Raw genomic sequence first — 12,379 nt, 5'->3', positions numbered from 1 at the left:
TCTGTCCAGGTGTGCCTAAATCACCTGTCCAGGTGTGATTTACCCATCCAGGTGTGCCTAAATCACCTGCCCAGGTGTGTTTAACCCTCTCAGGTGTATTTAACCCCTTCAGGTGCGTGTTTAACCCCTTCAGGTGCGTGTTTAACCCTTACCTGCACAGGTGGGTCAGCGTGCTGGATGTTGTCCTGCAGGTGTGTTTAACCCTTTCAGGTGCGTGTTTAACCCTTACCTGCACAGGTGTGTGTTTAACCCTTTCAGGTGTATCAGGCTCATACCCCCAGGTGTGTTTAACCCTCTCAGGCGTGTTTAACCCTTACCTGCACAGGTGGGTCAGCGTGCTGGATGTTGTCCTGCAGGTGTGTTTAACCCTTTCAGGCGCGTGTTTAACCCTTTCAGGTGTATCAGGCTCACACCCCCAGGTGTGTTTAACCCTTTCAGGTGTGTTTTTAACCCTCTCAGGTGTGTTTAACCCTTTCAGGTGTGTTTAACCCTTACCTGCACAGGTGGGTCAGCGTGCTGGATGTTGTCCCGCAGGTGTGTTTAACCCTTTCAGGTGTGTTTAACCCTTACCTGCACAGGTGGGTCGGCGTGCTGGATGTTGTCCTGCAGGTGTGTTTAACCCTTTCAGGTGTGTTTAACCCTTTCAGTGCGTGTTTAACCCTTACCTGCACAGGTGGGTCGGCGTGCTGGATGTTGTCCTGCAGGTGTGTTTAACCCTTTCAGGTGTGTGTTTAACCCTTACCTGCACAGGTGGGTCGGCGTGCTGGATGCTGTCCTGCAGGTGTGTTTAACCCTTTCAGGTGTGTTTAACCCTTCCAGGTGCATCAGGCTCACCTGCCCAGGTGTGTTTAACCCTTACCTGCCCAGGTGTGTTTAACCCTCTCAGGTGTGTATTTAACCCTCACCTGCACAGGTGGGTCTGCGTGCTGGATGTTGTCCTGCAGGTGTGTTTAACCCTCTCAGGTGTGTTTAACCCTTTCAGGTGTGTTTAACCCTTTGAGGTGTGTGTTTAACCCTTACCTGCACAGGTGGGTCAGCGTGCCGGATGTCCCGCAGGTGTGTTTAACCCTTTCAGGTGTGTTTAACCCTTTCAGTGCGTGTTTAACCCTTACCTGCACAGGTGGGTCGGTGTGCTGGATGTTGTCCCGCAGGTGTGTTTAACCCTTTCAGGTGTGTTTAACCCTTTCAGGTGTGTTTAACCCTTACCTGCACAGGTGGGTCGGCGTGCTGGATGTTGTCCTGCAGGTGTGTTTAACCCTTTCAGTGCGTGTTTAACCCTTTCAGGTGTGTTTTTAACCCTCTCAGGTGTGTTTAACCCTTTCAGGTGTGTTTAACCCTTACCTGCACAGGTGGGTCGGCGTGCTGGATGTTGTCCCGCAGGTGTGTTTAACCCTTTCAGGTGTGTGTTTAACCCTTTCAGGTGTGTGTTTAACCCTTACCTGCACAGGTGGGTCTGCGTGCTGGATGTTGTCCCGCAGGTGTGTTTAACCCTTTCAGGTGTGTTTAACCCTTTCAGTGCGTGTTTAACCCTTACCTGCACAGGTGGGTCGGTGTGCTGGATGTTGTCCCGCAGGTGTGTTTAACCCTTTCAGGTGTGTTTAACCCTTTCAGGTGTGTTTAACCCTTACCTGCACAGGTGGGTCGGCGTGCTGGATGTTGTCCTGCAGGTGTGTTTAACCCTTTCAGTGCGTGTTTAACCCTTTCAGGTGTGTTTTTAACCCTCTCAGGTGTGTTTAACCCTTTCAGGTGTGTTTAACCCTTACCTGCACAGGTGGGTCGGCGTGCTGGATGTTGTCCCGCAGGTGTGTTTAACCCTTTCAGGTGTGTGTTTAACCCTTTCAGGTGTGTTTAACCCTCACCTGCACAGGTGTGTTTAACCCCTTCAGGCGCATGTTTAACCCATTCAGGTGTGTTTAACCCTTACCTGCACAGGTGGGTCGGCGTGCTGGATGTTGTCCTGCAGGTGGGACATGAGCATGAGGTCGCGGGCGCGGTACCAGCGGCTGTGCAGGGCGTGGTGGTAGATGTGGCACAGGATGGCGCAGGTGCGGATCCGGTCCGTGCGGTCCTTGGCGTACACGAACCTGAACAGGTGAGAAACCCCCAAAAATCTCCAAATTTCAGCCCCAAAATCCCGAGATTTAGGCCCCAAAATCCCCAAATTTCAACCCCAAAATCCCCAAATTTCAGCCTCAAAAAATCCCAAAATTTCAACCCCAAAGTCCCGAGATTCCACCCCGCAAAATGCCAAGATTTCAGCCCAAAAAAGCTGAGATTCCAACCCCAAAAATCTCTGAAGTTCGGCCCCAAAATGCCAAGATTTCAACCCCAAAAATGCCAAGATTTCAGCCCCAAAATTTCAACCCCAAAAATCTCAAATCGTCAGCCCCAAAATATCAAAATTTCAACCCCAAAAATTTCAAAATTTCAGCCCCAAAATTCCAACCCCAAAAAGCCAAGATTCCAACCCCAAAGTGCCAAGATTTCAACCCCAAAAATCTCAAAATTTCAGCCCCAAAATCCTGAGGGTTCCAACCCCAAAATCTCAAAATTTCACCCTCAAAAATCTCAAATTGTCAGCCCCAAATGCCAAGATTTCAACCCCAAAAATCTCAAATCGTCAGCCCCAAAATCTCAAAATTCCGACCCCAAAATCCCGAGATTTCAGCCCCAAAATCCCAGGATTCCAACCCCAAAAATTTAAAAATTTCAGCCCCAAAATCCTGAGGTTCCAACCCCAAAAATCTCAAAATTTCAGCCTCAAAAATCTCAAAATATCAGCCCCAAAATCCCAAAATTTCAACCTTAAAAATCTCAAGATTCCAACCCCAAAAATCCCAAGATTTCCACCCCAAAATCCCAAAATTTCAACCCCAAAAATCCCAAAATTTAACCCCAAAAAAGCTGAGATTCCTACCCCAAAAATCCCAAAATTACAGCCCCAAAATCCTGAGATTCCAACCCCAAAAATCTCGAAATTTCAACCCAAAAATCCTGAGGTTCCAACTCCAAAATGCCAAGATTTCGGCCCCAAAATCCTGAGATTCCAACCCCAAAATGCCAAGATTTCAACCCCAAAATCTCAAAATTTCAACCCCAAAAAGCTGAGATTCCAACCACAAAAATCTCAAAATTTCAACTGCAAAATCTCAAAATTTCAGCCCTTTTCAGCCCCAAAATCCCAAGGTGTGTCCCAACCTTCTCCAGGTGTGTCCAGGTGTGTCCCTGACCCCATCCAGGTGTGTCCAGGTGTGTCCCTGACCCATCCAGGTGTGTCCAGGTGTGTCCCTGTCCCTCTCCAGGTGTGTCCAGGTGTGTCCCTGTCCCTCTCCAGGTGTGTCCCCACCCCATCCAGGTGTGTCCAGGTGTGTCCCTGACCCCATCCAGGTGTGTCCAGGTGTGTCCCCAACCCACCCAGGTGTGTCCAGGTGTGTCCCTGTCCCTCTCCAGGTGTGTCCAGGTGTGTCCCTGACCTGATCCAGGTGTGCCCAGGTGTGTCCCTGTCCCCTTTTCCCCCATCCAGGTGTGTCCCCACCTCCCCAGGTGTGCCCCCCATCCCTCCCCAGGTGTGCCCAGATGTGTCCCTGTCCCCATTTCCCCCATCCAGGTGTATCCAGGTGTGTCTCCATCCCTCCAAGTGTGTCCCTGACCCAACCCAGGTGTGTCCCCACCTCCTCAGGTGTGTCCCTGTCCCCCTCCAGGTGTCCCCAGGTGTGTCCCTGTCCCCATTTCCCCCATCCAGGTGTGTCCAGGTGTGTCCCTGTCCCTCTCCAGGTGCGTCCCAACCCCCTCCAGGTGTGTCCCCACCTCCCCAGGTGTCCCCAGGTGTGTCCTGACCTCATCCAGGTGTGTCCCTGTCCCCCTCCAGGTGTGTCCCAACCCCCTCCAGGTGTGTCCCTGTCCCCTTTTCCCCCACCCAGGTGTCCCCAGGTGTGTCCCCACCCCTCCAGGTGTCCCCAGGTGTGTCCCCAACCCACCCAGGTGTGTCCCTGTCCCCACCCAAGTGTGTCCCCACCCCTCCAGGTGTCCCCAGGTGTCCCCAGCTGTGTCCCTGTCCCTCTCCACGTATGCCCTCACCTGATCCAGGTGTGTCAGGTGTGTCCCCAACCCACCCAGGTGTGTCCCTGTCCCTCTCCACGTATGCCCTGACCTGATCCAGGTGTCCCCAGGTGTGTCCCCACCTCCCCAGGTGTGTCCAGGTGTGTCCCTGCTCCATCCAGGTGTCCCCAGGTGTCCCCAGGTGTGTCCCTGACCCCATCCAGGTGTGTCCCCACCCCTCCAGGTGTCCCCAGGTGTGTCCCTGACCTCACCCAGGTGTGTCCCCACCCCTCCAGGTGTCCCCAGGTGTCCCCAGGTGTGTCCCCACCCCCAGCCTCCCCCTCACCTGCACAGCCTCTCCATCAGCGCCTCCGAATCCTCCTCTTCCTCCTCCTCCTCCTCCTCCTTCTTCACCTGCGCCTCCTCCTCCTCCTTCTGTCCGTCCTTCCGTCCGTCCTTCCGTCCGTCCTCCTCCTCCTCCTCCTTCCTCCCTTCTTCCTTCTCCTTCCCTTCATCCTCTTTCTCCTTCCCTTCATCCTCCTCCTCTTCCTCTTTCTTTGCTCCGCCTTCTTTATGGGCGTGGTCTTCCTTATGGGCGTGGCCTTCCTTATGGGCGTGGCCTTCCTGGTGGGCGTGGCCTTGCTGGTGGGCGTGGCCTTCGGCGCGTGCCTTGCGGCGGGCGGCGCCGTAGTCGAACTTGTAGTAGGTGTGGAGGACGCGGCGCAGGTAAACCCGGCAGAGCTCCTCGGGGCTGCCCTTGCCCTGCAGGTAGCGCTGCAGGCGGGCGATGATGCGGCACACGCGCGCCTCGTCCTTCAGGTGCTCCACGTACTCTGAAAGGGGGGAAAAAATTTAAAAAAAAATTTAAGAAATTAAAAAAAAAAATCGGAAGAAAATTGCAAAAAACTGCGAAAAAATGCACAAAAAAATCAAAAAAAAATGCCCAAAAAAACCCCCAAAAAACTGCGAAAAAACCACAAAAAAAAAAGCAAAAAAAATGCAAAAAAAATCCCAAAAAATTAAAAAAAAAATCCCCAAAAAAAAGCCAAAAAAATAAAAAAATCCCCCCAAAATGTCAAAAAAATTCCCCAAAAAATGCCTCAAAAATCACAAAAAGTGCCCAAAAAATGTCAAAAAAATTCCCAAAAGCCCAAAAAATGCCAAAAAAAACCCAAACCCCCCCAAAATGTCAAAAAAATTCCCAAAAAATGCCCAAAAAAATCCCAAAAACTAAGAAAAAAATCCACAAAAAAACCGCTAAAAAACGCAAAAAAATCCTGAAAAATATAAAACAAAAATCCCCAAAAAAATCCCCAAAAATGCCAAAAAAAAAATCCCCCCAAAAAATCCACAAAAAAACCCGCAAAAAACGCACAAAAAATCTGCAAAAAATGCAAAAAAAATGCCAAAAAAATAAAAAAAATCCCCTAAAAAATAAAAAAAAATCCCCCCAAAAATGCCCCAAAAATAACCAAAAAAATCCCAAAAAAATGCCCAAAAAATCCCAAAAACTAAGAAAAAAATCCACAAAAAATGCACAAAAAATGCACAAAAAATCTGCAAAAAATCCCCAAAAAAACCCCAAAAATCCCCCCAAAATCCCCAAAAAACCCGCAAAAAATGCAAAACAAACCCCCAAAAAAAAGCCAAAAAATCCCCCAAAAATCCCCCAAAAATCCCCAAAAAATAATAAAAAATTCCCCAAAAAACTGCCCAAAAATATCCAAAGAAATGCCCCAAAAAATCCCCAAAAGTGCCCAAAAATGTCAAAAAAATTCCCAAAAAAATGCCCCCAAAAACATCCCAAAAAAAAATGTAAAAAATAATTCCCCAAAAAATCTCAAAAAACCCGCAAAAAATCCACAAAAAATCTGCAAAAAATGCCAAAAAAATGCCAAAAAAATAAAAAAAAATCCCCAAAAAAGTAAAAAAAAATCCCAAAAAATGCCAAAAAGTGCCCACAAAATGTCAAAAAAATTCCCCAAAAAATAAAAAAAATCCCAAAAAAATGCCCAAAAAATCCAAAGAAATGCCCCCAAAAATTCCCAAAAAATTAAAAAAATCCCCAAAAAAGTAAAAAAAAATTCCCAAAAAATACCCTAAAAAAACCCCAAAAAACACTCCAAAAAAATGCCCCCCCCCAAAAAAAAAGGGAAAAAAATCCACAAAAAAACCGCAAAAAACCCACAAAAAAGGCAAAAAAACCCCCCCAAACAATGCCCCCCCCAAAAATCCCCAAAAAAGCCAAAAAATCCCTAAAAAACTCCCAAAAAAACTCCCAAAAAATGCCCAAAAAAATCCCCAAAAAATGCCCAAAAAATCCCCCAAAAAAACACAAAAAACCCGCAAAAAATGCAAAAAAATCCTCAAAAAAATGCTCAAAAAATCCCCCAAAATAAAAAAAAATCCCCAAAAAATGTAAAAAAAAATTCCCAAAAAATCCCCAAAAAATAAAACAAAAATCCCCAAAAAATCCCCCCAAAAAATCCCCAAAACCCCCCCAAAATTTTGGGGTTATTTTGGTGTTTTTTGGGGTATTTTTTGGGTTTTTTGGGATTTTTTTGGGGGGTTTTTTGGGGGGGATTTTTTGGGGATTTTTTTGGGGGGGGTTTCTTGGGGGGATTTTTTGGGGGGTTTTTGCGGATTTATTTGGGATTTTTTTGGGATTTTTTTTCGGATTTTTTGGGGGATTTTTTGGGGTTTTTGGGGATTTTTTTGGGATTTCTTTTGGGATTTTTGGGGGTTTTTTTTGGATTTTTTTGGGATTTTTTTTTATTCTTTTGGGGTTTTTTGGGATTTTTTGGGGATTTTTTTGGGGATTTTTTAGGGATTTTTTTTTGGGATTTTTGAGGATTTTTTCGGAATTTTTTTGGGGATTTTTTGGGCATTTTTTTGGGATTTTTTTGGGTTTTTTTGGATTTTTTTTTTGATTTTTTTGATTTTTTTAGGATTTTTTTTGGGATTTTTCGCATTTTTTTTTATTTTTGGAGATTTTTTTCAGATTTTTTCAGATTTTTTTTTTTTATTTTTTGGTTTTTTTTTTTTTTCGGATTTTTTCAGATTTTTTCCGGATTTTTTTGTGGGATTTTTTTAGGATTTTTTTGGGTTTTCTGGACTCTCCTGACCCCTCCCCACCCCTCTGCCCCCATAGAGGACCCACCCTGGGAGTGGGGATCTGTGTTCTGCATGATCTTGGTGAATTCCTCGTCCATGCGCTCCACCAGGGTCAGCACACAGCCACGGACCCGAAATGGCTGGAAATGAAAACAAAAATGAACAAAAATGACCAAAAATCCCATAAATAATCCCGAAAATGACCCCAAAATCAGCCCTGAGCTCCACCAGGGTCAGGACACAGCCACGGACACGGAAGGGCTGGAAAGGAAAACAAAAACCCCATAAATAACCCCAAAAATGACCCCAAAATCAGCCCTGAGCTCCACCAGGGTCAGGACACAGCCACGGACACGAAAGGGCTGGAAATGAAAACAAAAATTACCCAAAAATCCCATAAATAACCCCAAAAATGACCCCAAAACCAGCCCTGAGCTCCACCAGGGTCAGCACACAGCCACGGACACGAAAGGGCTGGAAATGAAAACAAAAATGAACAAAAATGACCAAAAACCCCATAAATAACCCCAAAAATGACCCCAAAACCAGCCCTGAGCTCCAGCAGGGTCAGGACCTGGAACGGCTGGAAATGAACCCAAAATTGCCAGAAATGACCCAAAAATGCCTTAAATGACCCTGAAATCCCATAAATGACCCCAAAAGTGACCCTAAAACCTTAAAATCCCATAAATGACCCTAAAAGTGAACCCAGAACACCAAAAACCCCATAAATAATCCCAAAATCGACCCCAAAATCAGCCCTGAGCTCCAGCAGGGTCAGCACACAGCCACGGACACGGAAGGGCTGGAAAGGAAAACAAAAATTACCCAAAAATCCCAGAAATGACCCCAAAAATGACCCCAAAACCAGCCCTGGGCTCCACCAGGGTCAGGACACAGCCAAGGACACGAAATGGCTGGAAATGAAAACAAAAACACCAAAAATGAACCCAAAAATGACCCAAAAACCCCAGAAATGACCCCAAAAATGACCCCAAAATCAGCCCTGGGCTGCACCAGGGTCAGGACCTGGAACGGCTGGAAAGGAACCCAAAAATGACCCAAAAATCCCAGAAATGACCTTAAAAGTGAACCCAAACCCCAAAATCCCATAAATGACCCCAAAATCGACCCCAAAATCAGCCCCAAGCTCCACCAGGGTCAGCACACAGCCACGGACCCGAAAGGGCTGGAAAGGAAAACAAAAATGAACAAAAATGACCCCAAAACTGCCAAAAATGATCCTAAAAATGACCCCAAAATCAGCCCTGAGCTCCAGCAGGGTCAGGACACAGCCACGGACACGGAACGGCTACAAAGGAACCCAAAAATACCAAAAATGAACCCAAAACTGACCCTAAAACCCCAAAAATAACCCCAAAAGTGACCCCAAAATCAGCCCCGAGCTCCACCAGGGTCAGGACACAGCCACGGACCCGGAACGGCTGCAAAGGAACCCAAAAATGCCAGAAATGAACCCAAAACTGCCAAAAATGACCCCAAAAATGAACCCAGCACCCTAAAATCCCATAAATAACCCCATAAATGCCCCCATAAACGTTCCTAAATCCCCCAGACCTGCTCGGGGTTGCTGAGGTTCCCAGATTATCCCATAAATGATCCCAAACCCCATAAATTCCCCCATAAAAGCTCCTAAATCCCCCAAACGTTCCAAACCTGCTCGGGGTTGCTGAGGTTCTCAGATTATCCCATAAATTCCCCATAAATGATCCCAAACCCCATAAATGATCCCATAAATCCCCTATAAAATCCCCTATAAATCCCCCAAACCTGCTCGGGGTTGCTGAGGTTCTCAGATTCCCCCATAAATGATCCCAAACCCCATAAATCCCCCATAAATCCCCTATAAAATCCCCTATAAACGTTCCCAAACCTGCTCGGGGTTGCTGAGGTTCTCAGATTATCTCATAAATGATCCCAAATCCCATAAATCCCCTATAAAATCCCATAAATCCCCCATAAATCCCCTATAAATGTTCCCAGACCTGCTCAGGGTTGCTGAGGTTCTCCGACTCCCTCATAAATGGATCCCAAACCCCATAAATGGATCCCAAACCCCATAAATGATCCCATAAAAGCTCCTAAATCCCATAAATTCCCCCATAAATTCCCCAGACCTGCTCGGGGTTGCTGAGGTTCTCAGATTGCCCCAGAAATGATCCCAAACCCCATAAATTCCCCTATAAAAGCTCCTAAATCCCCTATAAACGTTCCCAAACCTGCTCGGGGTTGCTGAGGTTCTCAGATTACCCCATAAATGTTCCTAAATCCCATAAATTCCCCCATAAATGATCCCATAAAAGCTCCTAAATCCCATAAATCCCCTATAAAACCCCATAAATCCCCTATAAAATCCCATAAATCCCCTATAAAATCCCCTATAAATCCCCCAAACCTGCTTGGGGTTGCTGAGATTCTCCGATTATCCCATAAATGATCCCAAACCCCATAAATCCCCATAAACGTTCCCAGACCTGCTCGGGGTTGCTGAGGTTCTCCGATTATCCCATAAATTCCCCATAAATGATCCCAAATCCCATAAATCCCCCATAAAATCCCATAAATCCCCTATAAAACCCCATAAATCCCCCATAAATCCCCTATAAAATCCCCTATAAATCCCCCAAACCTGCTCGGGGTTGCTGAGATTCTCCGACTCCTCCAGGACGTTTTCCCCCACGAAGATCTCGGGGTGGGCAAAGAGCAGCTCCAGGAGCTCCTCGATGCAGCCCAGGCACTTCTGCCATAGTTCAGGCTAAAAGGGACAAAAAAACCCCAAAATTACCCCAAAAATGCCCCAAAAATCCCAAATCCGCCCCTCGATGCAGCCCAGGCACTTCTGCCATAATTCAGGCTGAAATAAACCCAAAAATGGATAAAATTACCCCAAAAACCCCAAATGTGACCCCAAAAATCCCAAATGTGACCCCACAGATCAGCCCAGGCACTTCTGCCATAGTTCAGGCTGGAAAAAACCCCAAAAAGTTACAAAAATACCCCAAAAGTGACCCCAAAAATCCCAAATCCACCCCTTGATGCAGCCCAGGCACTTCTGCCACAATTCAGGCTGAAATAAACCCCAAAAATGGATAAAAATACCCCAAAAATCCCAAATGTGACCCCACAGATCAGCCCAGGCACTTCTGCCACAATTCAGGCTGAAAGGGACAAAAAAACCCCAAAATGACCCCAAAAATCCCAAATCTGAGCCCTCGATGCAGCCCAGGCACTTCTGCCATAATTCAGGCTAAAAAATGACACAAAAATGGATAAAATTACCCCAAAAATGCCCCAAAAATGCCCCAAAAACCCCAAATCCACCCCTCGATGCAGCCCAGGCACTTCTGCCACAATTCAGGCTGAAATAAACCCCAAAAATGGATAAAATGACCCCAAAAATCCTAAATGTGACCCCACAGATCAGCCCAGGCACTTCTGCCATAGTTCAGGCTAAAAGGGACAAAAAAACCCCAAAATTACCCCAAAAATCCCAAATCCACCCCTCGATGCAGCCCAGGCACTTCTGCCATAATTCAGGCTAAAAAATGACACAAAAATGGATAAAATTACCCCAAAAATGGATAAAAATACCCCAAAAACCCCAAATGTGACCCCAAAAACCCAAATGTGACCCCAAAATTCACGGCTGATCCCATAGATCCCAAACTGACCCCAAAAACCCCAAAAGTGACCCAAAACCCCAAATGTGACCCCAAAAACCCAAATGTGACCCCAAAATTCACGGCTGATCCCATAGATCCCAAACTGACCCCAAAATCCCAAATGTGACCCCAAAAACCCCAAATGTGACCCCACAGATCAGCCCAGGCACTTCTGCCACAGCTTGGGTTGAAAAACCCCAAAAAGTTACAAAAAAATCCCAAATCTGAGCCCAAAAATGCCCCAAAAACCCCAAATCCACCCCTCGATGCAGCCCAGGCACTTCTGTCATAGTTCAGGCTGAAAGAAACCCCAAAAATGGATAAAATTACCCCAAAATTACCCCAAAAACCCCAAATCCACCCCTCGATGCAGCCCAGGCACTTCTGCCATAGTTCAGGCTGAAAGGGACAAAAAAAGGGAAAAAATTGCCCCAAAAATGGATAAAAATAACCCAAAAATACCCCAAAATCCCAGCTCATCCCATAGATCCCAAACTGACCCCAAAAATGGATAAAATTACCCCAAAAATCCCAAATCCACCCCTCGATGCAGCCCAGGCACTTCTGCCATAATTCAGGCTGGAAAATGACACAAAAAGGGATAAAATTACCCCAAAACTGCCCCAAAAATACCCCAAAATTCACGGCTGATCCCATAGATCCCAAACTGACCCCAAAAATCCCAAATCTGACCCCAAAAACCCCCAAATCCACCCCTCGATGCAGCCCAGGCACTTCTGCCACAGCTCAGGCTGGAAAAACCCCAAAAAGTTACAAGAGAATCCCAAAAATCCCCCAAAAATCCCAAAAGTGACCCCAAATTTACAGCTGATCCCATAGATCCCCAAACTGACCCCAAAAATCCCAAATGTGACCCCAAAAACCCCAAATCTCCCCCTCGATGCAGCCCAGGCACTTCTGCCACAATTCTGGCTAAAAAATGACACAAAAATGGATAAAATGACCCCAAAAATGGATAAAATTACCCCAAAAGTGACCCCAAAAATCCCAAATCCACCCCTCGATGCAGCCCAGGCACTTCTGCCACAGTTCTGGCTAAAAAATGACACAAAAAGGGATAAAAATACCCCAAAAATGCCCCAAAAATCCCAAATCCACCCCTCGATACAGCCCAGGCACTTCTGCCACAGCTCAGGCTGGAAAAAACCCCAAAAATGGATAAAATTACCCCAAAAATCCTAAATGTGACCCCACAGATCAGCCCAGGCACTTCTGCCATAGTTCAGGCTAAAAAATGACACAAAAATGGATAAAATTACCCCAAAAATGGATAAAAATAACCCAAAAATACCCCAAAATCCCAGCTGATCCCATAGATCCCAAACTGACCCCAAAAATCCCAAATCTGACCCCAAAAATCCCAAATGTGACCCTAAAAATCCCAAATCCACCCCTCGATGCAGCCCAGGCACTTCTGCCATAGTTCAGGCTGGAAAATGACACAAAAAGGGAAAAAATTACCCCAAAAATGGATAAAATTACCTCCAAATTACCTCAAAAATGGATAAAATTACCCCAAAATT

At 46.2% G+C, this 12,379-nt stretch overlaps 1 protein-coding gene across 1 annotated transcript in view; it reads right to left on the bottom strand.

Moving 5' to 3' along the window:
* EIF3CL (eukaryotic translation initiation factor 3 subunit C like) overlaps positions 1-12,379 on the bottom strand; it is a 41,240-nt gene that overhangs the window by 16,751 nt on the left and 12,110 nt on the right. The window contains 5 exon segments of the mRNA XM_071419432.1: positions 1,925-2,084; positions 4,385-4,871; positions 7,199-7,292; positions 9,803-9,928; positions 10,654-10,711. Coding sequence (XP_071275533.1) covers positions 1,925-2,084; positions 4,385-4,871; positions 7,199-7,292; positions 9,803-9,928; positions 10,654-10,711 — 925 coding nt within the window.

This window comes from Agelaius tricolor, unplaced genomic scaffold, assembly GCF_023055355.1.
Source record: "Agelaius tricolor isolate 1412-34295 unplaced genomic scaffold, bAgeTri1.0.p SCAF_107, whole genome shotgun sequence".
Taxonomy (NCBI): Eukaryota; Metazoa; Chordata; class Aves; order Passeriformes; family Icteridae; genus Agelaius; species Agelaius tricolor.
The sequence above is the reverse complement of the archived record's forward strand: the minus strand, read 5'-3'. Positions and strand labels throughout refer to the sequence as shown.